Below are 25697 nucleotides of genomic sequence, written 5' to 3' on the forward strand. Positions count from 1 at the left end.
TCCATCTGTGAGATGGGTTCTTATTCACTACAGCCCACCTGTTATTAATTCTTAATCAGATTTCTGCTAGTTGTACACTTGGAAGATGTAGCCTTAAGATTTATTTGGGAGCCAGGCTATAAGAACACAATGTTGTTAAGTACAATTACCATCTAAAAGTTCCACAGGTGAGGAGGACATTAAGAGTTCCATAAGTACCTTTCCTCTGCTTCAGCAGCAGGTATGGAGGTTCTAGTTTTATAGCCACTTCAGTTTCCCTTTAAATTAATGTAGTTAATACTCTTGTTGAGTTATGGTATAAGGATATTCAAATAATTAGATTCTAGCATTTATTCATAAAATCCCTTTCTCAACATTTTTCTAGTATCCTTCTACAACCTCTCTTAATGTTAGTTTGTCTCTAAAAAGAGAAACCACCAACATTCTCATTCAGAAACCACCAACTTACAAGGATAAGCTACACTATTTCCACTGTTCTTAAAACACACACATGCGCCCTGGCTGGTGTAGCTCAGTGGATTGAGTGCGGGCCTGCGAACCAAAGGGTCGCAGTTTGATTCCCAGTCAGGGCATATGCCTGGGTTGCAGGCCAGGTCCCCAGCAGGGGGCACGTGAGAGGCAACCACACATTGATGTTTCTCTCCTTCTCTCTCTCCTTCCCTTCCCCTCTCTCTAAAACTAAATAAATAAACTCTTAAAAAACACACACACACAAGTACCTCTTCCCTCCTTTTACAGTTGCATTTCTTCTAAATTTCAAAATGTTACCAGAAAGGAGACCTGGGTCGGGGCAGGTTTAGTGAAGGGCAGCCAGTAGTGCATGAATTCTTTGCTTGTGCATAAAGAGGTCCCCAAAGTAAGCTCAGGTGATTCTAAGCATATATGTATTAAAACTGGAGAGAGTGAACCAAGGGTGGGCCTAGAATAAAAAGGGCAGCAGAAGAGAAAGTAGGTGGGGCTGCTCTGGTTCTCTTACAACTTTAAGGGAAAGATGTGAGAGTTGGAGGAGCTGCTCTCTGCTTATTGCAGAATCACATGAAAGGGGCTCTGGGGAATGTTTTAGGGGATTTTCTGAAACTAGCTACCACTGCTCATTGCTCCCCTGGTTGCAAGTCTAATGGGAACCCCTCAGACATTAGAAGAGAGAAATTTATTAAAAAAAAGATTTCAGTAGGTATAACTCAAAAAGACTACATCCTAGTTTATTTGCCTTGAGGAGATTTATCACTTTTACCTTTTATCAAAAGGTAAAAGTCTTAGGTAAGGTCTGGCAGGATCTCAAAAAATATTCATGAGCTTTTTCAGGTGTGCCATTTCAGGGTCATGGCCTCCACTAATCAGTATCGGGCCAGAGTATCTAAATTATATGACAAAGTACATGGCATAGAAAGGGCCACCTATATGTCAAGTGGACCTGAAGAAAGTGGGAACTGTGTTTGGGCTCCGTGTCATATTTGGACAAATAGAACATCTGCCATATACTTTACGAGCTACAGTGAGAAGTTTCCAGTACTATTATTTATTGCATGAAATCACATTTTAAAAAATATTTTATTTATTTTCAGACGGAGAAGAAGGGAAGGAGAAGGAGAAGGAGAGAAACATCAATGTGTGGTTACCTCTCATGCGCCCTTACTGTGGACCTGGCCCACAACCCAGGCATGTGCCCTGACTAGGGAATCAAACCACTGATCTTTAGGTCCACAGGACGGAGCTCAGGCCACTGAGCCATACCAGCCAGGGCTGAAATCACATTTTTAAACATCAAAGGCCTTAGCTCATGTACATGTTAAAATATCAATAATTGAGTCCACCATATAAGTAAGATTGGTTTCTGTTTGACATAATATATGTTTTTCTGGTTCAAAGTTCCCCCACTCTTTTGTTTCCAGACCCGATTTTCCTTTTCTGCAGTGGTCCACTAGAACTGTAAAATAGAGCCTTTAACTGATTTAACAGGAAGCAACAGGCATTCTCTGGTCAAAATAATTTGTCTATTAAATACTGCCCACCTAGCTGCAACATCAGCTGAATGAATTCTTTTTGCCTTCATGGCAGCAGATTCAGAAGTTTTCAAATTCTCATAATTACCAACTGTTTCAATATCTGTATAACATCTAATAATTCTGCAACCTATTTTCTGTCTTTAATGCACTGCTCTGAAAAAGTTCAGAAGGATTGCTGTTTCCACAACATCTATAGTTTTGAGCTGCACCAAGGACATAGCTACTATTATTGCGAATATGGGGAATTTGATGTTTTCAAAATTGACAAGCCCGAGTTAGAACAATTAATTCAGATTATTGGGAGTTTCTCACTCGGGTAAATAAAAACCTCTACTTGTGTCCATCATGTAAGTTATTCCTTATCCAATATGGTAATATCACTGCTCATTTTTCACGGGTTCATATGTAAACCACATTAAGTCAGCCTCAGCAAGGAATTTCCTGTGACCCATTCCTAGAAGCAAAGGGGTGGTCAGCAGGCAAAACACAATCACAGAAATCTTTATTCCACAAAGAAGCCAGCAAACTTGCTGTGATAAGACTATTACATCAAGTTTAAAACAATAGGTGCAGAAAATGACAAACTTACAGAAGTGCTGAGTATCATGGAAATTCAATGGAAATTCAAAAGAATGAAAATATTTAAAAAATGGAGAGCCCATCAATCTCTTTTCTGTTTGTTTGCAAAGCATGTCTACCACAAAAATGACTGCCATGCAGAGAGGGAGCCCTTTGGTTTCTGAGTCTAATTGTTGATAATAATATCTTATAGGTCTATGATAAACTCTATGGTTTGAGTTAAAACTCGCAAAATATTTTGCTATAAAAGTTAGAAAGTTTATACCTAATCTGTGTCATAATGTGAAGAGCTTTGTATAATTCTTTAGAGATTTTACACCTTACTTCTTTTTTAGAGGGTGGGGGTAGGGCAGTTCCATGACTTTGATCAGGTCAGTTCGGCTATATTAGAACAAATAAAAATTGGAAAGATTATAAATCCTATTGTGACAATATCCACTGAAACCCAGCATCCTCTAAGTTTCTTTCCCTATTTAAAAAGAGGAAAAACTAAGATCCTTCTGAGTCTTTCAAGATTAAATAGTATCCATCTTTAGATATAAGATGGCTAATGTATTTTACTTGAGTTTGCAAAATTGAAGCGCATCCTTTAAAACCTGAAGCCTTTATTTTTTTTGCTAGTTGTTGTAAATGGCAAATTGTGTACTCTTGTAAGTTTAGTAATGTCCTAGAGCATAAAATTATATCACCCACATATTGGATTAAAGTGGAAACTTTAAGAAATTTAACATTTTTTAAATCAGCTTTTAACATGTGGGAGAAACAGGTGAGGCTCTTTGTATATGCCTGGGTCATTTTAGAGTAAGTAACTTAGAAATCTTCCCAAGTGAAGACAAAGAGATAATGACTTTGCATTATTTTTTATTGAATGCAGATCAAAACCACTGTGTAAATTTATTACTAAAAAATGTTTACAGTACATTTGGTAATAAGGAGTGTGAATTTGGAATCACAGAATATCTGGTAATAACTATTTTATTTATAGCTCTGTGACTATGTACAAATCTTGATTTTTACCAGGTTTCTTTACTAGCAAGAGTAGAATTACAGAGGCTTCTATCTAGATTATGTCTCCCTTTAAAGTAATTTTGTATAATGGGCATAATTCCAGCTAGTGCATCAGATCTTAAAGTAAAATGGCAAATATTAGGCAGAGGCAAAGTATTATCAGCATTTATTTTAATGAGAGTGACTGATAGATCTCAACAGTATCTGTACTGGACAGGGCTCAAAGTTGTATTGAAACATCCTGCAAGAAACATTAAGTGTTAAGATTTTTATTTTCTTCATGTGAAAATCCCTCTATAGTTTTAATTTTCCCAATTGTTTCAGTATTCAAATACATTCCACACTTCCAGTAAGAAATATGTGGGTGCCAGATTTAAAAAAAAATCTCTCTCTGTCAGGTATACGGAGGCTGATTAGACCAGTGAAAAAATATGTTGGCTTGTAATGTTTTATAGTTGTAAGGGGAGAAGTTTTGATGTAAGAACGGTCAATAGTTGAAAAGATATCACTACCATTTGCACCAAAGCTTTACTCTTAGTTGGGTTTTGTTAAGAACAAATAAAGTAGCCCCAGTACCTATAAGTGCCTTAGTAATTTTCCTCATTATAGTAATTTTAATTTCTATGTATCTATTAGTAAGAAGAAAGGGAGACACCGTTATAGTCCTCAGCAATTGTATGCTTGCTTTTATATGTTTTTGTATATAAATCTTATTTCACTTTTCTAAATTTCTTTAAATTTATTTTAATTGTTGTTGCAGTACAATTTTCTATCTTTTACTCCCATTCCAACCCCCCACCCAGCCCTCCTTTCCTCCCTCCCATTTCTACCCACCCCTAATGTTTATCCATGTGTCCTTTATACTTGTTCCTGTAAACTCTTACCCTTTTCCCCTGAAGTTCCCCTGAAATTCCCTCTCTCCTCCCCTCTGAACTCTGTCAGTCTGTTCTGTATTTGAGTATCTTTGGTTATATTTTGCTTGTTTCTTTGTTTTGTTGTTTAGGTTCCTGTTAAAGGTGAGATCATATGGTATTTGTCTTTCACTGCCTGGCTTATTTCGCTAGCATAATACTTTCCAGTTGCATCCATGCTGTTGCAAAGGATAGGAGCTCCTTCTTTCTTTCTGCTGCATAGATTCCCATTGTGTAAATGTACCATAATTTTTTGATCCATTCATTTACTGATGGGCATCTAGGTTGCTTCCAGCACTTAGCTATTGTAAATTGTGCTGCTATGAATATTGGGGTGCATAGGTTCTTTTGGATTGATGTTTCAGGGTTCTTAGGATATAATCCTAGCAGTGGAATTGCTGGGTCAAAAGGAAGATCCATTTTTAATTTTCTGAAAAAATTCCATACTGTTTTCCACAGTGGTTGTACCAGTCTGCAATCCCACCAACAGTGCACTAAGGTCCCTTTTTCACCACAACCTATCCAACACTTGTTTGTTGCTTTGTTTATGATGGCCATTCTGATAGTCTCTTCGACAAATGGTGTTGGGAAAATTGGACATCTACATGCAAATAAATGAAACTCTAGCACCAACTTACATCATACACAAACATAAATTCAAGGTAGATAAAAGACTTAAATATAAGCCTTGTCACCATTAAAGTCCTAGAGGAAAACATAGGCAGGCAAATCTCAAATATTTCACACAGGAACATTTTTACTGATAGATCCCTCAGAGCAAGGGACATAAATGAAAGACCAAACAAATGGGATCTCATCAAAATAAAAAGCTTCTGCACAGCTAAAGAAAACAGTATCAAAATAAAAAGAGAACCAACTCTATGGGAAAACATGTTTGCCAATGATACATCAGACAAGGGTTTAATCTCCAAAATATATAAAGAACTCACACAACTCCTCTCTAAGAAGACAAGCAACCCAATTAAAAAATGAGCAAAGGACTTAAAGAGACACTTCTCCAGGGAGGAATATACAGAGGATCCAGAAACACATGAAAAGATGCTCAATATTACTAGCTAACAGAGAGATGCAAATTAAAATCACAATGAGATATCACTTCACTTTTCTGTAATTTGAACTTTAGTTGGTCATACTGTTCCATTACTTCCAGGAACCACTAGGTATTAATTGAAGTAGGTCAGAATAACTGTAATTTTATATTTTGGCCATTAAATTATTTTTTTTTCTGCAAACCCATGAGGGTCCTGGAGAAAATCTTTGAAATTTTTACATAGATTTTTAAATTCTTTTTAGTCTTAGTCATAGGTATATAATCCCAATTCTCCTCTGCCTAAAACTGGCTTTTTATTTCCCTGAATGAAATTGCAAGAATTCTGGATTATTTTTGTCTTAATTTATATTTTCATTTTCTTCAAGTTTATTTGGGAATTGTAGTGGAGAAGATATAAAGGATACTAAAAAAGGAAAAAAAGAAGGAATAAAGAGGACAATTACAGGCAAAAAAAATAAAAACCCTCAGAGAGCACAGGAAAGAGTCAAGGAACTATAGAAGGAGGACTAATTAAGTGCTGGCATTTATTAGCTATACAGGCCTTCTTTAATTCAGTGACAGTCCTTAAATTTTTTTTAATTATTTTTTTAAAGAGAATTTATCTGTTCTCCTCCTAGAAGTTTCCAATTTCCAATAAAGATGTGTTTGTCATTTATTCAAATTTTAGAGCTGTCTTTTTAAATTTGGCATGGAATACTTAATTTGATGTCAAAAGAGGTCTTTTCTATCCATCATAAATGGACACCTACTATATTAAAATCTTTACATTTCTCTAAGTACTTGCACATATAGCCTTTTTATTTATTCTCTATCTGCCAGTGTGGTAACGAGGAGACTGGGGCTGAGAGTATTCACCTTGCATGTTTGATTTCTCATATTAATTTATTTTGCTTTTCTTTGGATATTTGAAGAGTGTGAGTAAATTTCCGGGGATATTTCATGGTAGCTTTAAGTGGGCTGCTTATGGGCTGAGCTCCAAGGAGCTGTCACCTCCTGAGTCACATCAAAGTCTCCTTTGTGTCCCAGTTTTCCTCCCAGGAGGTAGGTAAACAACCTTTATGGACACATCCTCGTACAATCATTTACTGAATTACTTCCTAGTTGAAATTGTCTATGAGGTCTTGCACATTTGGGGGGATTTCTTCAGACACCTGCACAGAGATTCTTAGTCACCCAAGAACACCAGAGACTGGACCTTCAGGAGGAAGTGCCTCTTGACTTTGGAGACAAAGAAGGGCAGTCTCTCGTTTATCCAGCAAAATGTGTTTTGTTTTGTTTTGTTTTGTTTTCAGACTCTCAGCAATTCCACTTAAATCCAAAGTGAAAAAGCAGTCATCATTTGTTTTTTTTGTTTTGTCTGAGTTTTCAACTCTCATTGTTAGCCTAGTTTCTTTCAACTCTTACCTTTTAGGTTCACTTCAAGGACTTTAAAAAATACTCAAAGATATTTAGGCCTTTTACTTTAAAACAGGGAAGTTTAGACTTCTGAGAAATAACTCCTACAAGCTCACTTGATCCAATTCCAAGAGCTACTGAGCAACAATGGGTCCTGAGCTGGTGTCTAGCAAGGTGCTCCTGGGTGGGCTTCTCTAGAATCCTGACACAATGTGCCAAGTAAATGTTAAAGTAAGAAATGTTTAAATATGTAGAGAAATTTGAGTACTTTACTTTCTAAAAAGAAACAATATCTCAACAAGTCAATAAAGTGCTCCAGAGAATGGCAGTTATGTACCTCATTTTAGACGTTACAATCAAAGGAAATATCATAGGTGTTACATAAAAATTATTGGTGATGTATTAGGGAGTCTGGAGAAAGCAAAACATATGAAATACCTGGGATTGGATAAAAATTAAAACAATACACATAACCTTTTTACATTGATGGTTACAGTAGAGTTAGCAGGGAATCCATATGATAACAATAACAATTAAATGTTTTCACTTGTAATGACAAAAATAGAGTGGAAAAGCAAAAAACTCCTCCACATCCCTTCAGAGTCCCTCCACATTTCCTTATGTTGATATCACCCTCTGAAAGTCATATTGCAAATTGCATTTTGAATTTGATCCCAAAACTGTCACAAAAAACCTACAGACCTACAATTAATGTCATCCTTAATGGTGAAAACTAGATGCCTTCCCACTAAAAATGTCCAAAACCAGTTTCATAAATTCCTTAGACATGTTCTCTCAAACATAAAAATTGATTATTGCTATTGTTGATGCTGTAGAGACAATCACATCTATAATGTCAGTGACACCAGTGACAGGATCAGCTCTAGTGATCAGAAGTTGAAACAAAGCTTGAGCTGTATCAACAACCACATCTATGACCATTCAGGGATCTGCTACATCTATGAGACTTTCATGACTTCAATAGTCTGAGACATTCTGCACTTATCCTCCAGAGTAACCAACAAGTGGCTGTGCTTGATCACTCCATCACTGTGGCCTGTCACATAGCTCTTCTGTGTAGAATCACAGGCAGTCCACTCTGACTGGAAGAAAAGGATCCACTCTAAGTTTATCCTGGCCCTCAATCTCACCCCTTACCTGCACACTCCATCAGCCACCTCCTTGGCTGTCCCCAGGCTACCAGTCAGACTTTGCCCTTAACAAATAAACATCCTGGGATAGGTAAGCTTGTTGACTCAGCTGGGTGATGTCTTGAGACACAAGGCTGAATGAAATTCAGGTTTTCATAGCCTCCCAGTCCATGGGATAACTGCAGTCTTCAGATCTTGCTTTGAAAGCTGCCTGCACACATTCTACTGCAGCCAGAAGTAGAAACTGAACACTTCCACCTTCCAATTTTGTTTTCACCCTAAAGGCTGTCCTGTGATCCCCACCTTCCTTAGTCAACTTCCCACCCCTTTTGTAGTCTGACTATCCTGCACTCCAACCACCTTCCAGAACCAAATCCCCAAACTCCCTTTGCATGTATCAAGATGTCCCCTTCTACAACATTTTATTGCCTTCCACACTCCTAGCACCCCACAGAATGCTCATTTTCATCTCCCACTTATCCCATGTCTCCTACCAACTTGTACATCTGATGCTTCATTCTATCCCATTGTCAGGGAACTAATGGGAGTCCCCAAGACATTACCTTTCTCCCAACATTGTGTTTGAACTCTCATGCCCATTCAAATCTGAGAAAATAGCTCCCCTGCTTCAATGCACCATCTCTATAAGTCAGCCCTTCGCTCATTTTTAGTCTTATACTAAGATTCCCTGAAACCCTTATTTGTGGCACCCTGAAGTCGTCTTGAACTTATACTGCTGCACAACCTCAACATGCCAGGGTTTGCAATTCTCATCCTGACTATACGCAAAGCTCATACTCAAGCAGCCCCCCTCTATGCATACCTCTGCTTACCAACAATCCTCCTTTGGTTGGATCTTCAATGATTTCAGCCAAGTAACCCAGATGCCAAGAGAAGCAGGAAAAGAAAGAGCCACAGAAGAAATTGATTACCTATTACAAGGTTCTCATTGCAACACCCTAAGGATAGACATGTGGAGTGTGTGAAAAGAACAAAGAATCAAAACAGTGATCTCTGGCCTGGGCTCCCCATGATGGAGGGTCCAAAATAGGGACTTTTAGTTGCAAACCTGCCCATGGCTATTGTGACAGGGCTTGGATTATTTACTAAATAGGTTTAGTTCCATGACAGAATATCTCATATTTTTGAGCATTTCTTGATTAAATGCAATTCTTCCAAAAATGATCTACCTCATACACAAGTTTATTTTAGAAGTACAGACATTTTATTTAGAGTTTATTTACATAGAGAGTGGGGTCAGTCATACTTCCCATCCAGCCTGAGTGGCACACTTTCAAAAAAAAAAAAATCTAGAGGCTTGACTACTAAAGATAAACACAATATGAAGGTTTCTAAATGTCCTAGGAAGATACATGTGCTCAAAAAGGGGTAAATAAATGCCTCCTTATGTCAGTTATCTAAGGTAATGATATCGGTGATGACAGTGACCCCAGTGATAATGTCTACTCTAGTGATAGCAATTTCAGCAAAGCATAAGCTATGGTGACACTCACATCTGTGGCCATTCAGGGTTCTGCCACCTCTATGAGCCTACTATGGATACAATAGTCTGGGTCATGCTAGTCATATCTTCCAGACTAAAGAAGAAGTTGCTATACTTATACCATTATCTCATCAATGAGAGAAGAATAGAAAGTAATTTGTGAAGCCTTTGGTGAGACCTGCTAGGAAAATTACATGCAGATTTCTAGGATTTGTAGCAAGGATGTGACTTTTACAAAAATAAAACCTCTTTTCAGACTGGTCCCTATGCCTCAGGAAAGATGGAGAGTCTGAATGGAGGAGGTTATGTGACCAGGTAGCTAGAACTATCCATCATGACCTGGGTCCAATCACACCCACTAACATAACATCAGGTGGGTAGAGCAGCATCTATCACAGATAAAACTAATATATGCTGGATTGGACTAGGACAGGAAGTCCAGATCATTGGCATCAACTACCACAGCACTGTAACTTGTTATAGAGCTATACCTGTGGAATCAGAGAAAGGTTACTTTGACTAGCCAACAAAGGAATGAAAGACTCCACTCACTCCAAAATCATGACAGCCCTTAATTTCCCCTCTTATACACACTTTTTTAGCCACTCCTTCACCTGTCCCATGATTTTCAGTCAGCTTTAATCACTGACACACAAATTCCCTAAGACCTGGGTAACTTGTTGACTCAGTCAACACATACCTTGTGATACAGGAATAAAATTTTACTTTTTACACCAACCCCAAGCCCTGAGAAATCTGTTTCTCCAGACCAATCTTTTAGAGGCAGCTTCACACATCCCTCCCCTGTTGTACTGGAGACTGGACATCTTTAGTCTCCAGTTGATTTTCATCCCCAAGATTCGCCTTTTTTCTTGCCATCCATAGGCATCACCTCAAACCTTTTTCTAGTCTGACTCATCTTCACTCAAAATTTCTTCCTGACACAAATATCTACACTACCTCACCTCACATTCTGCATTCATGGTGCTTCCAATCTCACAACCTTTCATCACTTTCAAGACTACTACTCAACCACCACTGGATTCTCATTGATTTTTCTCCCTCTCCTTTATCTTAAGTTCTCTGTCCTATGACTCCTGTTACCCTGTAAACTCAGTGTTTCCCCTTGTCCCATTGTCAGGACATTAATCTGAGTACTTAAAAACTGTCTCACCCTTGACACCATACAACTCTACAAGTTGGGCACATCCACTTTCCTTCACTGGCTCCAGTTGTTCCTCTATCAACAGGTACTCAGCTCATCATTCATATTTTGAACCACAAACTGACCCCTGGAAGAGCTCTTTTGCATAGTGCCCCTTCATCCCATTGATCCTATACAGTGCCTAAAACCCCCAAACCCTTCAGGCTTCACAATTTCTAATCCTGACTCCAAAGACCTCATCAAGCTATGGCCCTTATTTTTATCCACCTCTGCTTACCCACAATCCACTTCTGGCGGCACCTTAAAGGATTTCGGCCAAATGCCCCATAGGCAATGAGAAACAATAAAGAAAACTGAAAAAAAAGGAGAGATTTATTTCCCATTTCCCAGGTTCTGCTTGTGAACTATCTAAGGAAAAACATGTGGTTTGTGAAACCAACAACAACAAAAAAGAACGGGGACACTGATGTCTGGCCTAAACTCCAGGTGAGAGAGTGGGGTCAAAACAGGGTCACCCACTTGGGGCATGAGTATAGCTGACAGGATAGGAACATGCATGTTCATTAGATTTGTTCAGTTTTGTGACAGAATAGTGTTTAAAATCCCTGTAATCTTGCTCCTTGAAGGTGCAGTGAACAAGGATGTCAAAAGAGAACACTTAATGGTTAGTCCCCTGTGGAGGTGCACCTTTTGCAGGCTCTCCCTCTTCTCAGATTCTGGTACCAGGGCTTTTTGGAGGAAACCTTAGGCCACAGAAGACTGTGGGCAGTCAGGATATCTCCTGATTTGGATGCCAAGTCAAAGGTGAAGAACAAAATAAAAATTGTTTATTTCGAACATTGTAGCCAGATAAAAAATTTAATTGGAAGGTAGAAAAATATGGGAAATATTGACACAGTGAGCAAGATGACAGAATTAGCTAATTGCAGGTAGATGTTGCCAAAGTTTAACAGGAGTAAAACCAATTTAAAAATGGAAGAAAAATATTATTCAAGCCCACTCAATATGGCAGTGAGAATGATCTCAAAATTTCTGAAACAGAAGCCTGGAAGGAATTTAAGAAGAGCATGAAGCATAGACATCTGTGGTTCTTATCTGGCTCTATACAAAACAAAATTAAAATTTCTTGTGAAACCCTGACATGAGGTCATTTTACATCTTGGTTGTAAAGTTTCCCATGCAAATTAGGCTTCTGTCTTTTCTCAGAGACTGGGATACAGGGACACCAGCAGAACTCATTTCAGAAGAATGAACCTAGTCTTTCTAGACAGATAGGCTAGCAAGAAGCTTTGGAGGATACCTGTGTGTATTTCACAAGGGCACAGCAAGAATCTGCAACTACAAATTGCATGTCCATTTCCAAAGAAAATGTTCTAAAAAAGGAAGTCAGAGGCCTGTAGTCAAAAAGAACCTGTCAAATGATTAGTGAATCTAAGAGAATATTCAACCCTCTAGGTCCTAACAAAACTGCTTTTCACACAGTTTAGAAGTACACAACTAAATCTCTTTCATCCAAGACCCAGTTTGCATTGCCATCAATTCCTGCAATGTACGAAGAGTGGCAAATTCACAGGCATTAATAAACAGGTTCTAAAATATATGAGAGGCAAGTTCTGATCTTTCAGAAAGCAATGTTTCTTAAGTTTTTCAAAGAAACATTAAATTTTTCTATAGTGACTTTCCTATTGATCAAATGTCATCTCCAAAAAGAAAAGTATTTTTGATCCTACAACATGGCTGGGGACATTGGATTTTCCCTGATGTGTTACTTAACTACACAGGAACTGACATTCATCCTATAGTGTACTCTGACAACACTTATTTTTGTGCAAACTTAGATGGGAATTTTAACAGCCTGTTGAGGGTAGGAAGAAGTACCCTCACACCTCACCTGCAGTCTCCCTAGCTTTGGGGAATTCCCTCTTTTAAGAGATACCAAAATACCAATCAGGTCAATCTTAGCGTTTTAGAGGGTGAGGTCATTTCTAATTATGTGGCCATTGTTCTTAACTAGGACATTGGAGCCAAAGCCTTGGTTGTCTTAAGAAAGTTTGGAATTATATCCTATTAACAAAAAGGACAGAGTCATGCTGAACTCATGCAAATAATTCTGTTGCTGTCAAAACAGAAATACTCAAACAGACTAGAAAATTTGGAGGGGAATCAGATATTGAAACAAAGATCAGTGTAGCTACCCGCATGGGTGTCCTTTAGTCCATTTCCATTGTTTAAAGCTGTGTTCAGGTACCCTCCACACATCCACAAGTAGGAGGGTCAGAGCTCAGATTCCTGTGAGCTTATCATGTGCTCCTACCAGTCATCTCAAGACCACTGCTTCTCCTTGGAGGAACACAGTGTCACTTCCATTGTGAAGATCATTTTACAGGAAACAGAAGTGGAATCTTGTTTGGAATATGACTTTAGGTCATCAACAAAGATAATGTCAACTCAGATTTGTGAGTATTTATTGATGCAGTGAAAGTCTTCTAAAGGCTTTCGATCTCAACAAAAAATCTATTAAAATTGAAAAAAACAAACTCTGATTTTAATAACACAGAGGAGAGAGGTGTTTCACTCATATATTACATGTAATTTGAAGAAACTGATGTGTGGAAAGGTCACACTGGTAATACTCAGCATTATTTATTTGACAGAGTCTATCAAGAAGATTCTGTTGTGCCAGTCTAAGAGGGTGTTTGGGCCAGGGTTGTAATAATAATAAAACTTTTGCCTTGGCACAGCCAGAGAGATGGGCATGACTCTAAGCCATGATGCAATGTAGTCAGAGGGAATTTCTGAGCCTGTGAGAGCAGCTTAGAGGAAGCCTGTGCATCATGGGGCCTGGCGTGCCGTGATCAACTATGGCAGATGAGGAAAGTAGAAAGTATGGGAGTGCTAGCAGGTGTAGCCAATTGTGGAAGGTATAGGAAATGAAGTTATGGAAAAGAATCCAGGCTAGGACTTAAACAAAAAGGGGGGTCTGCCCTGTAAGACAGATGGAATCAGGGACCTGGCAGGACCATGTGGGGCAAAAAACAGGTGAAAATGATTCTCAACGGCTGGCCATGAGGAGATCCCACATGGTTTTGAATTAAGAACTGGAGATCTGGGCAACATAGCTGATGGTGTTGGGAATGGACGGAGAAGTAAACTACCTTCCCAGCCAAGCAAGGATTATGGGGAGGAACCGGGAGAAGTAAGCTACATACTTCAGCTTTCTTTTTTTGTTTGTTTGTTTGTTTTTTCTTCTGGAAGGCAGTACTTCTGATTGGTATACTCTGAAACTGGCCTGACTGGACAAAGGGAAGAGGGCAGAACAGTGTGTTCGTGGGTCTATCTTTGTTTTTTAAAGGGAGTGGGTTTTAATGGCAGAATTCTCCCATTATTCTAAACCTGTATGTCTTTTAATTAAATACTTATTTTCCTTTTGATCATACTATGGCATTGAGAGCCACAATCCTGAAGAGTAATGGAAAGAACCTAGAGTAACAAAAGACCCTATGGGGAGTAATTTCTGTAACACCAGGACAGATTAATTCTCTCCCTGAGCTGAAGACTCCTTCCACTGAATAATCACTGTGTGGAGATCACATTTGTGTCATAGGTCAGGACCATGGCATCCTTGTATTCTGTGATTGTAGTGTTGCTGCCTAGGGAAATGGTCATTTTACTGGACACTATAGAGAAACTTATGATGTGACTTTTTGAGAGTGGGGTTGGGACGTGGGGCCATGCTGCTTCCTCAGAGATCTCAGCCACTCATAACATATAGTAGGGTCTGTAAAGTCCACCAGGGCATGGTCCTGACCTGTGCAGGATGACCACTGTCATCATTGAGATGACAATGTATAAAAAGTGGACAGCACTTTCTCCGTGATGCCAGATTTCTCCAGGGTGAACCCTGATTTGTTCCTGTGAACGTCTCTGTAGTACCAACACAGGAATCCACTTCCCAGCCCATGTGTCATCCTCTAGCCACATTATCACATAACATTTTCTTCTCAAAAGCTTGTATTGATTATTTCTTAGAAGTTTCTTAGACTTCAAAAATGTACAAGTAACACTCCTCATGTAAACTTCCATAAATGTCAAAGAGGGCAGGCTATAAGTCCCTGGGGCCACTATAAGTCTCTGGAGCCAATGAAACTTTATTGTAATTAAAAAGACATTACCCTTTAATTAAACAATTTATAAGGAAAGAAAAACAAACCAACCCAATATTCATACTCTTGGAGTTTGAGAAGTTTTATCTAAATAATTTCTCAATCCTATGGAACTTTATTTTCTCTGCCTATGAACTGAATAGCACCATCAAGTAAAATCTCTACAGAGAAGTGGTTATGGTTTTGAAAAAAGACAAGGACTGTAGACATAGAAGGAAACCCCTCTATGCATTAAATGCCATGCTTCAAAGCCTACAGATAGCACAATACTCTCAATAGAAACATCAAAATTTACTAAGATCATGAATTACATAAAAAATGTTTCTCCCCCCACTTATTGAACATTGTACTGGAAGTTTAGCTGAAACAAGTAGCCAAAAAGAGAAAATAAAAATATCAAAATGGGAAAGTGAGAAAGAAAATGATCTATTTTAATACACAGCATAATGTTACCTGTAGAAAACATTACAGATGTCATCCCCCACCCCCAAATCATCTTAAAACTAATAGATTCAGTGCAGTTGCAGGAGAAAAAAAGCCTCATTTCATTTCTTTGCATGAAAAATAAATATCTCAAAACTGAATTAAGAAAACAGTTCCATTTACAATACCATTAGAAAGACTAGAATACTTTGGAATAAGCTTAACCAAAGAGGTGGAAGGTGTATACACTGGAAACTACCAAAGATTTCTAAAAGGATGGAGTACCATGCATCAGAAATAAGAAGGAGGCCCTACCCTTAGTGGCAGCATGAATGGAACTGGGAAGCATTATGCTAAGTGAAATAAGCTGGGCCATGAAAGGCAAAAGCCATATGACATCACCTATGAATGAAAGTTAATGAACAAAACAAGTGAGCACAATATAACCAGATACACTGAAATAAAGAACAAACTGACAATGACCAGAGGGCAGGGGAGAGGGGGATAATGGGGAGAAAATAGGAAGGGTCATCAAGAAACATGTATGAAGGACACATGGACAAAGACAAAGAAGTATAGGGTTGAGGGTGGAAGAGGAGATATGTGTCGGGTGAGTTCACTGGTGGTAGGAAAATGGAGATCACTGTACCTGAACAACAATAAAAACAAGATAAAAGATAATGTTTAAACGCAAACATGTCACTAATTAAAATAATTTTAAACAAACTGAGTCCTGAATTTCAAAGAAAACAGTAAAAGTAAAACTCTTCATAAAATCTGCACAAAAGGTCTTATTACATCATGGTTTTACAGGTCTTCCCCAAGTTACACTTGTATGTCCCAAAGAGATTGAGACACAGGGACACCGGGATGATTGAATTTTATGAGATGAGCACAGACCCTTTTGATAGATACTCTCTGAAACATAACACTAGCAAGATAATTTTAAGGAGACTCGTGTGTATTCCAAGTGCCAAAAAAATCTGTAATTACAAATTGCAATTACAATTCTAAAGAGAACTCTAAAATATAGAGATCAGAGGCCTGCAATCAGGAAGAACCTGTCTGAAGGTTAACAAATCCGAGGGAACCTTAAGGCCTCTGGGTCATAACCAAACTGCTTACTGCACAGTGGACAGAAACACAACTATATCTCTTGCAGCCAAATCATAATTTGCATCTGCATCAGTTCCTGCAATTTTTCAAGAGGTCAAAACAACTGACACTCCCTAAACAGAGTCCAAACCTGCTTCTCCAGAAGGCTGTGCTTCTGGAGGTTTCCATCCAGACATTATATTTATCTCTACAGTCAATTTCCCATTTATCAAAATTAATCACTAAGGGAGAAGTGTGATCTTGACCCTACAACATGGCTGGTGTCACCTGATTCAGCCTGATTAGTTAGTTACCTAAGTGCAGAGGAACTGACATTCACCACATAGTTTGCTCTGGTGAGGGTTTTCCATGAATAATATGAAGGGAGTTTTAACAGCCTCTTGAAGTTAGGAAGATTTACCCAAACACTTCACCTCCAGTTCACTCACTTTGGGTGATGTCTTTTCTGCAAGAGGTACCAAAAGTCTGAAGATGTCAAGCTTAGCTCTATAAAGTATGAGGTCAGTTCAAATTCCATGGGCATCAGTCTGAACTACAACATTTGAACTAAAGCCTTGGTTTTATTACAAGTTTCCAAATGTACCTTATTAACAAAAAGAACAGAAATACTGAACTCATGCAAATAATTTCATTGGCATAGAAGGAACAATACTCAGGAAACATTAGACATCTTTTGAAAGACATCAAAGAGAAACACAAAAATCAGTGTGGTGGCTCACATTGTTGTCCTCTTGTCCATTGCCATTATCTACTACAGGTGCCCTCCACACGTGTTCATGGATGAGACACAGAGGTCAGATTCTCTAAGCTATTTACCTTTTCTCATTTGTTATCACACAACTACTGCTCATCCTCTGAGGGACACAGTGTCACAATGACCCCTCCACTGTGGACATGGTACACATGAAACCAAACCATGGAGGGGGTTGGTCTGCAATGTGACCTTAAGTCAAAAATAATGACAATGTCAGCTCCCATCTTTGTAGTGTTTATTGACTCAATGCAAATCTTTAAGAACTATTCACCCTTAGAATGAATCAATTATGATATTGCAAAAACTATTTTATTTAAATTTTAACAACATAGAGGGGGAAAGGAGAATCACTTAAATATCACATCCAGCTTAAGTGGAGCACTTTTAGCAGCACTCCTGGGGTTGGAGACTTTACATTGGTAATCACCATCATCCCTTCTCAGGACGGGGTCTATCGTGAGACTTTTGAGGTCAGGTGACAGCCTTTTTCTCTCCGTGAGCTTCAGACTTTTCCCTTTGAAAAACCACTCGATGGCTTCCTGGTCTGTGTCGCAGGTCATGACCACAGCATCCTTATTCTCTGTGACTGTGGTGTTGCTAGCCGAGAGGGTGGGCACACTCACGATCGCTGTGGAGAAACAAAGAAAGAGACTCATTGAGAATGGGCTTCAGACAGGCAGCCACATGGCTTCCTCAGAGATCTCAGCCACTCACAGCCCACAGTGACTTATGTAAAGGTAAACAGAGGGTGGTGCAGGCATTTGGAGGACAGTTGTCTAAGTTCAGGTGATGATACTAAGGAATAAGCTGCAACTCCTCTCTCTCACAACATAACCTCAGACAAAATACAGCAAGAGACACTGAAATAAAGAACAAGCTGACAGTAACCAGAGGGCAAGGAGAAGAGGAGTAACAGGGGAAAGAAGGGGGAAAGGGTCATCAAGGAACATGTATAAAGGACCCATGGACAAAGCCAAAGGAGGGAAGGATTGTGGTGTGGAGATGGGGTGGGGTGGGGTGGGGGAAAGTCATGGCAGGAAAATAGAGACAGAGGTACTTGAACAACAGTAAAAAAATAATTAACTAATTTTAAAAAGAGTAAAGGCCAGGATTTCAATGGAGAACATACAGTTTTTATGATGAATGGTATTGAACAGCAATATCCACATGAAAGTTAATGATGTGGATTCCTGTCTGATACTACAAACAATTAAGTCAAAATTTATCAAAATTAATTTCATATTAATATCAAAACTTACAAAAATTAACTCATATTATATAAAATTCTAAAGATTAGACCTAACCCTTTAAAATGCTTATAAAAAGTATAGAGAGAAGCATTATGACATTGAACTTGGCGTGATTTTATGAATGCAACACTAAGAAGACAGGCAAAAAAAATAGACAATTTGGATATTCTCAAAGTGAAAATTTCTCTTCATCAAAAAAGACATAACATATTGAAAGGTGACCCATGAAATTTGAAAAGACATTTTGCAAATCATATGAAAAATAAAAAGTTAATCTTTAGAATATACAAAAGAATCTATACTCAACAACAACCACAAAACCAAATAATCTGATTTATAAATGGAACAAAACACTTGAATAAACATTTCTCCAAAGAATATATACAAATGGCACATAGTTACAGAAGAAGATGCTCAATACCACTATTATGTACAGAAATGAACATCACAACTATCAAGGTTGAATTTGTTGCTTTTGATCCTGGTTTTGGTTAACTTTGTTCTGCAGGAAAGAGAAAAAAATGCCCTGTGTAGTACCTCTGATATCTCCAAAAGCTTCTTCAAGCACAGGTGGTACCTGTCACCTCTTAGTCAACTTGAGTCTTAGAACTAACAAGGCAGGTCAGCATATCACAGGAACATGTTTGGGAATCAGAGCACTCAGAGGATGCATGTCCTCCAGCTATATGTGTGGGGAAACTGCAGACTTTCTCAAGTGTCAGTAAAGTATCAGTGCTGGTTAAGGAAAAACATAAGACTGGGATTCAGAGAGACCACTGTAATTCTCCTGGTTCTTCACTGACCACCTGATGGCCTGTATCACCAGAAGCCACTCCTTCCAGCTCCACGGATATTTATTGGCAAACTGAAGTGTGTTTCTATGAAGCACCATTTTCCAGGACATCTTAGACGCTGGATGAGGATTTAGCAGAAATAACACAAGAGAACTGAAGCAAGACATTGCTAAGTTGACTACTCAGGACATGAGCTAAGAGGTAGGTCAGCTCTTTCCAGCTGAATGAGACTGAAAAGAGCCAGTGAGCCAATGAATGATAGAGCAGGGTCCAAGAAATGATTTAGCAAAGAGGAACAGGGACAGACAGAAGCTGATAATGGCAGCAGAATCCTGTGCTCTGCCCTTGACCATGAAATCCATTTCTCTCTCCTGAAGGCAGGTGAAGACATGTGCAAATGCAAAATCGGTACCTTAGAACAAGTGCATAGCATGGACATGCCAAAATTCTGGCTCTTGTGGGCAATTTGTGTTAAGTGGCTATGAGACAGAAATTGGAAAAAGAATGAAAATTCTTCTGTATGTGAAAATTATTATTAATACCCCAGGGCCTAAGACCAACAGGAAATCCTATTTTATTAGAGAAAAGAAAAGGATCTGAGATGATGCTCTTAGTTCCTAGGACCACTTAAGCCCTTTCCCTGTGGTGAGGACTCAAAGCACTCCACATCCAGGTTCCAGGCTCTGAAGAGATTTTGGATCATTCATTCATTCAATCACCATTTATTTCTTCCTAATTCATCAAATGCAATTGAGTGCTTGTTCAATGTTCATCCTGAGCTGGTTTCAGGGGTAGAGTGGAGAATAAGAAAGAAAAGTCTTTTCCTTTACATCTGCTGGGAGAGACTGTACCAGAACAGGAAACAAATCAGTGATGTCAAGTCCAGCGCAGGGAGGTGTGGATAGGCCACCTAAGGGGGATGTCTGTGTAATCTACAGAGTGACTCTGATTGTTACTGAAGATAATGTTTTTCTAGAGTAAAAATAGCCTGCCTCCATTTTATCCCCTTCACAGACCAAAATGTATTCCTGTGACTGAAGGCATCTAAGAGAAAAGAATATGAACCACTTTGTTGGCTTAGGAGTCTGAAGACTCCCTCATAAGGCCCCAGAAGTAGAGAAGTTAAGTCTGTGGCTACAAACAGAACTCTACTGACCCTGATCACTTGCTCATGGTTTGTGTGACTCTCCTTTAGTGACCGTATCTCCCTGTTTCTCATTTTCTTCTCAATGAATACTCAGCTTCCAGGGTGTCAGTGGAATGACTGTAAAATATTTAGAGGATCTGACCTAATCTTTAAGTAGAAGAGCTGCTCAAAAGTGGCATCTGTTTTTTATTGATTCTCAGAGAGAACCCCTAACTGATCCCTGGGGAATGAGGAACTTTCAGGAGCATCTTTTTTTTTTTCTCATTTTCTTCTGGGGCATTCTGACCTTCATCTGAGCATTCCCAAGACCCCTAAGTTAGCCAGCTATCTACAAGGACATTGTCTAACTCTGCTCTTCATACAAAACTCAGGTGGTGATAAACCAAATTCCATTTCTGAGGAGATGCTGGTCTTGGTCAGGAGCCCAGACTGGTGACCACCTCAGCAGCCTTGTGACTTGGGCACCCATTAAACTGTTACACACTCAGCCCTCCTGAGGAGGCCAAACCCAACCTAGCATACGCTCACCAGGGTCCTGGGTGTAAACATTCTTGGGACAGGGTCTTGAGAGGGGTCTCTGAGCTGAGCTGTGTCAGAAATTCAGGGGCCTCTCAGACAGTGCTCTGACATTGTACAGCAGTGTCATTCTCAAGGTCAAGTGAACAGGCAGGTGCTCAGGAAGGTAAAATTAGTCTGGTGTCCTGCTGCTGCCATCAACCCGATCCTTCTGTCTGCATTGACTGACTGCAGGGCTCAAATTTGAGAAGGGAACTGAGGTATTAGAAGTTTGTCTGCATTGTGTAAGTATCCTGCATTAAGCACTAAAACCCACCCTGAATCAATATGCCAAGGGAAATGGAGGTAGTGTCCAGGGTATATCAGTCCTGTGTGTGAAGTTGCATTCACCCCACCTGACACCCAGAGGTCAAAGAACAATCACTCACAGTATACAGTAAGCCGTCCACATGCTATCATTTTTTGGCAGCCTTGTAGTTTGACCAGTATGGTGTAGATTCCTGAGTCTTTCATGGTGACATTCATTAAAAACAAGGACCCATCATTGCTTACTATCATTCGTCCACCCGGAGGACCTCTTGTATAACTTTCTGGCTTTACTAAAAGATATGCAATATTATGATGGGTGTCAATGGTTGTTCCCCTGTACCACAGGAAGGAGGCTTCATTGCTAGTGTTATGGCGGATACGTAGAGTCACATCCGACCATTCGAGAGCATCATTTGACTCAACTGTCAGTTGGGCTGTGGTGGGCTGGCTCCAGAAGTTGAAGAGTGAGACTAGGAAATAAGAAAAAAAAAGCATCATTATTAATATCTACATTTTGGGATGGAAAGTTGAGGCCCTAAATCCTGAGCCTTGGTCTACAGGTGAGTTAGTTTCTCTCAGATCAAGGTCAGAGCCATGGCCCCTTTTATTTCAGCACCTCTGAAGCTTTAATTTTTGGTTTCAAATACTCTTCTCCAGCTGTTTGTCTTGCTCATCCCTTCTCTTTGCTCAGATGCCACCTCATACTCAGGAGCATTTTGAAAGGCACCTTTGTTGACCACCTTATCTAAAGATTCTCTGCCTTCACTTTCTAAACTACCCCTACTCTCTTTTACCATGGCTGTTGTGGGTACCTGACATCATATCTGGATCCTTTTTTGTCCTTCTCTCCTACATAGAATATGGGTCCATGAGAACAGGACTTATCTCATTTTGTACCTCCAGTGACTGCAACAGCCGGAAAATACAGGGGTTGAGTGAATTCATGATCCCGGTGTCCTAGACATCCTGGGATCTTTTTGCATATTTCAAAAGTTGGTGATAAAGACAGTGTCTAACATTCCTTGTTAGATATTTCTGGTGCTTCCTCATAAACAAGCATATCAGCATGACAAGTAACAGGGAATACACAGCCAATGAGGGTTTTCTGCCTCTCACCACTTCCAGATTATGAGATTTTCCTCTTGCTGAGCCCCCTTCCTCATCCTAGTCTGCTCCTTTGTCCTTTAGCTTCCAGTGCAATCAGAAACCTTCCCTGATTTCTCAGAGCACTGGTGTCTTCAGCAGATCCCAGCCAGTCTCTGTGTCAGATCCTTAGTCTACCCCAAGGAATTGTCTCCTACTTACCAACCAGCAGGAGCCCTTGCCAGTGGACATGTCCTCTGTGGGTAGAGACTGAAGGGGACCCCATGGTGTATGTTGACTCTTCTGTGGCTGCCTCTTTGAGAGAAGCTTGAGTTTCTGTAAGGCTCACAGGCACCTCTGTCCAGAATGGTGCTACCTGCTGTGAGTCCTACCTGTGTGCTGAGCTTTATTCTGGGATATGTTCATTATTCATGTCATGTCGCCTGGGGGCGGGGTCTGTACACATTATCCTCTCTCTCCCAGCCCTCATTTTTGCCACCCTTGTACCTTGTAACCAGTACTGCTCCTCTATCATTTTGGTTTCTGAGAACTTCTGAAGCATCTGTATACCCCACATACGCAAACACCAAATCCCTTGTTGTGTCATGAAGAGCAAAAGTGTGGAGTGTCTGGGTTTCAATCATTTCCCACAGCTCCCTGTCAGGAATACAATAGCCTCCCCTACAGCCCTCTCTTTTTCACATTTGACTTTTCCCTTCAGAGCAGGAGTTCTAGAACTAACTCTGAAAAAGCTATCAAAATAATGTCAACCCTCCCGTGCATCAGGTCTACTGTGAATTTTTTTTAACATCTCTATTTCCAGGTGAAATCTAAAAAAATGCAGCTTCAGCAGATCTCTAGGTGATGTGGGTGCCCATTTAAATTGTGATGGCTTGATATGAAGTTAGAACCTCTTCTCATGCTTTCCTGTAAACAGGGAAGTCTATATATCTTATTGTGCTACAGATTCTGAGGTGCAGTGAGTCAGAGACACGGCGTCTGACTAGCTGTCAGGAGTGGTTGATCCAAGTGGCGTGTAGGGTACACCTGCAATTGCAAGGCTGATGGGGGCACATGTGTCCCTGAGAGGATAACACACTGAGGCCAACATTGGCCACTGCTGAGACTTGATCTTGGGATTGTCAGCACCACTCAGAGAGCCACAGGTGTCCTAAAAACCTGGATTATTTCTGTTTGTGACACAGAAACCCAGCTGGGCACTAGGTCCTCTCCACGTTCTCTGATGCTCTGAACTGTTTTTCCCTCCTAGCAGAAAGGTCACAGGCATGACTCTGGCTGTGAGTAGGTGTCACGCTTACGGATAATTGCAGAGGGGACTCTTCTTTTATCTCAATTTGTCACCAAACTAGCTTTTGCTTCCCAGGACAAACACGCAAAACCAGGAGTCTCAGTAAGACCTGCAGTTTTGTGGTGTGAAGTGGGACGTGTCTTGCATGTCCCAGGAAGAAAGGACCGTTGGGAAAGTTCAGTGTACGAGCTTTCTGTTTTTTTAGGGGACAGCTTCATGTAGACCATCCCTCTCCATGTCTGTTTGTTGGGCCTGTCCTTGTGGTGCCTGGCTGCTGGGAGAACCTCTGATTTCTACTTTGGCAGCTTTGTTGTGATCACCTCCCCTTCCAAGGTTAATGCCATTCATGAGGTACAGGGCAGCACAGAACCCCATGAAGGAAGAGGCACTCCAAGGCCCTGTCAAACTGAAAAATGTTCAATCCTATAGATCAAGTTAATGCGTTTATCTGAGCCAAACTGACATCATATGTCTGGGATTGAGGTCTCAAATCCTGTGAAGGCAGTTTTGTAGCTTATTTTGTACATTTTAATCAGAGTAGATAGCGAACAAGGTTGTATAAAACCTATTAGAAGGTGAGAGAAAACATGGCATGGAAATCTCTAGAACTGAGTAAAAGGCAAAATGGAGAAATATATATTTTTTTAGGTTGGTGGGTACAGGTTAATTCACTTTTACAGGACAAAGAGGTGTGCAGGGGACCTCATAACATAAAGATTTTGTGGTCTCACACACTTGTCTCAGACTCTGTGCTTGTGAATGGCCCTTCAGAGAAAATCCCTGTGATGTGTCAAAGTTATGCTATCCAAGGGGAAAAGAAAAAAGATAAAAAGACTTCAGGACTCACTGAAGGTAAAGACTGAGCTTTGCTAAGGAAAATGAAGTCCTGGGAAGTGGCAACCTGCCATTACCTGCCCAGTTAGAAAGTTTAGATGAGACTATAATGTGACGATCGGGAAGCCTGCCATGTAGCCAGCCCCCTGAGATTGAGAGGGTTGCTGCACATACCCCTTTTGTTAAGAGTCTCTAGATGTAGCAGACTGGACAGAACAGGCAGGAGGGAGGGCCCAAGAAAGGCCTGTTAAAACAGGGGATGAAAATCAGCCTCCTCCCTCTTAGCCAAAGCCAGATTCCTGTGTCTATTTCATGTGTGTCTCAATGTTGCTCCCTACAGGACTGAGGTGGACTTGCAGGCAATGTCAGGTGATGCACAGGTTTTTGACCAGTGCAGGATGAGCTCTATGAAAAGGCAGGCATTGTCCCAAAGAGTATGAGTCCAGTGTCAGGAGTACTGTCCCTCCAGGGAGATATACTATTTCAGGCAGAGCTCTGTGTTTTCAAGTGTTCAAAGGAAGGGTCTGGTGAAGATTCTTCTGAGGCTTTTGGTGGAGGGTGCTGGCCTGGAAGGTGGATCCCCAAAATGCCCTGTGTGTCCACCATCACTACATTGGGATGTTGCATAGAAGTCGTATCCGTGTCCCTGTCTGACCACAAGAACCAGGATTTGGATGATCTCCACGTGAATACTCCACCCAGGGGCCCTGTGTGTTCTCTTAGGGGAAGAAATGTTCTTGTAGAAACCTCAGCCCCTCTGAGATGAAAGCAACCACAAATTCTGGGTTCTCCTGTTTCTTTCAGCACAGGAAGTTTCCTTTGTTTCCTAGGGCATCATGACCTAGACAGATGGCTTCAGAAACAACAGGTAGGTGTCCCCCAGACCATGAACTCTGTGAATGAAAAGTCACTCCTTAATCTTATCAGGTCAGGGATAGGACTGAAACTGAAAGCTCAGTTCTAGTACATCTAGTCATTAATTGAAGTTATTAAGTACCTCATTTATTACCCAATATCTCTGTGACAACTAGTGATGCTGAGCATCCTTTCATATGTCTCTGAGACAGTCTTTATGTCCTCCTTGGAGAAGTGTCTGTTCAGGTCCTTTGCCCACTTTTTAACTAGGTCACTTGGTTCCCTTTCCATTTTGCTAATGTTTTCTTTAACCATGCAGAAGCTTTTTATATTGATGAGATCCTGTTCACTTC

At 40.1% G+C, this 25697-nt stretch overlaps 1 protein-coding gene across 1 annotated transcript in view; it reads right to left on the reverse strand.

Annotated features, from left to right (window-relative positions):
• The window catches only part of LOC114511419 (carcinoembryonic antigen-related cell adhesion molecule 3-like), a 178443-nt gene extending 155730 nt beyond the window's left edge, over nt 1-22713 (reverse strand). The window contains exon 1 of the mRNA XM_036012783.1: nt 22569-22713. Within this exon, the coding sequence (XP_035868676.1) occupies nt 22569-22632 (64 nt within the window). The 5' untranslated portion in view covers nt 22633-22713. The remainder of the gene's footprint in view (nt 1-22568) is intronic.
• Between the last annotated feature and the right edge of the window lie 2984 nt (nt 22714-25697).

This window comes from Phyllostomus discolor, chromosome 12 (assembly GCF_004126475.2).
Source record: "Phyllostomus discolor isolate MPI-MPIP mPhyDis1 chromosome 12, mPhyDis1.pri.v3, whole genome shotgun sequence".
NCBI classification, from domain to species: Eukaryota; Metazoa; Chordata; class Mammalia; order Chiroptera; family Phyllostomidae; genus Phyllostomus; species Phyllostomus discolor.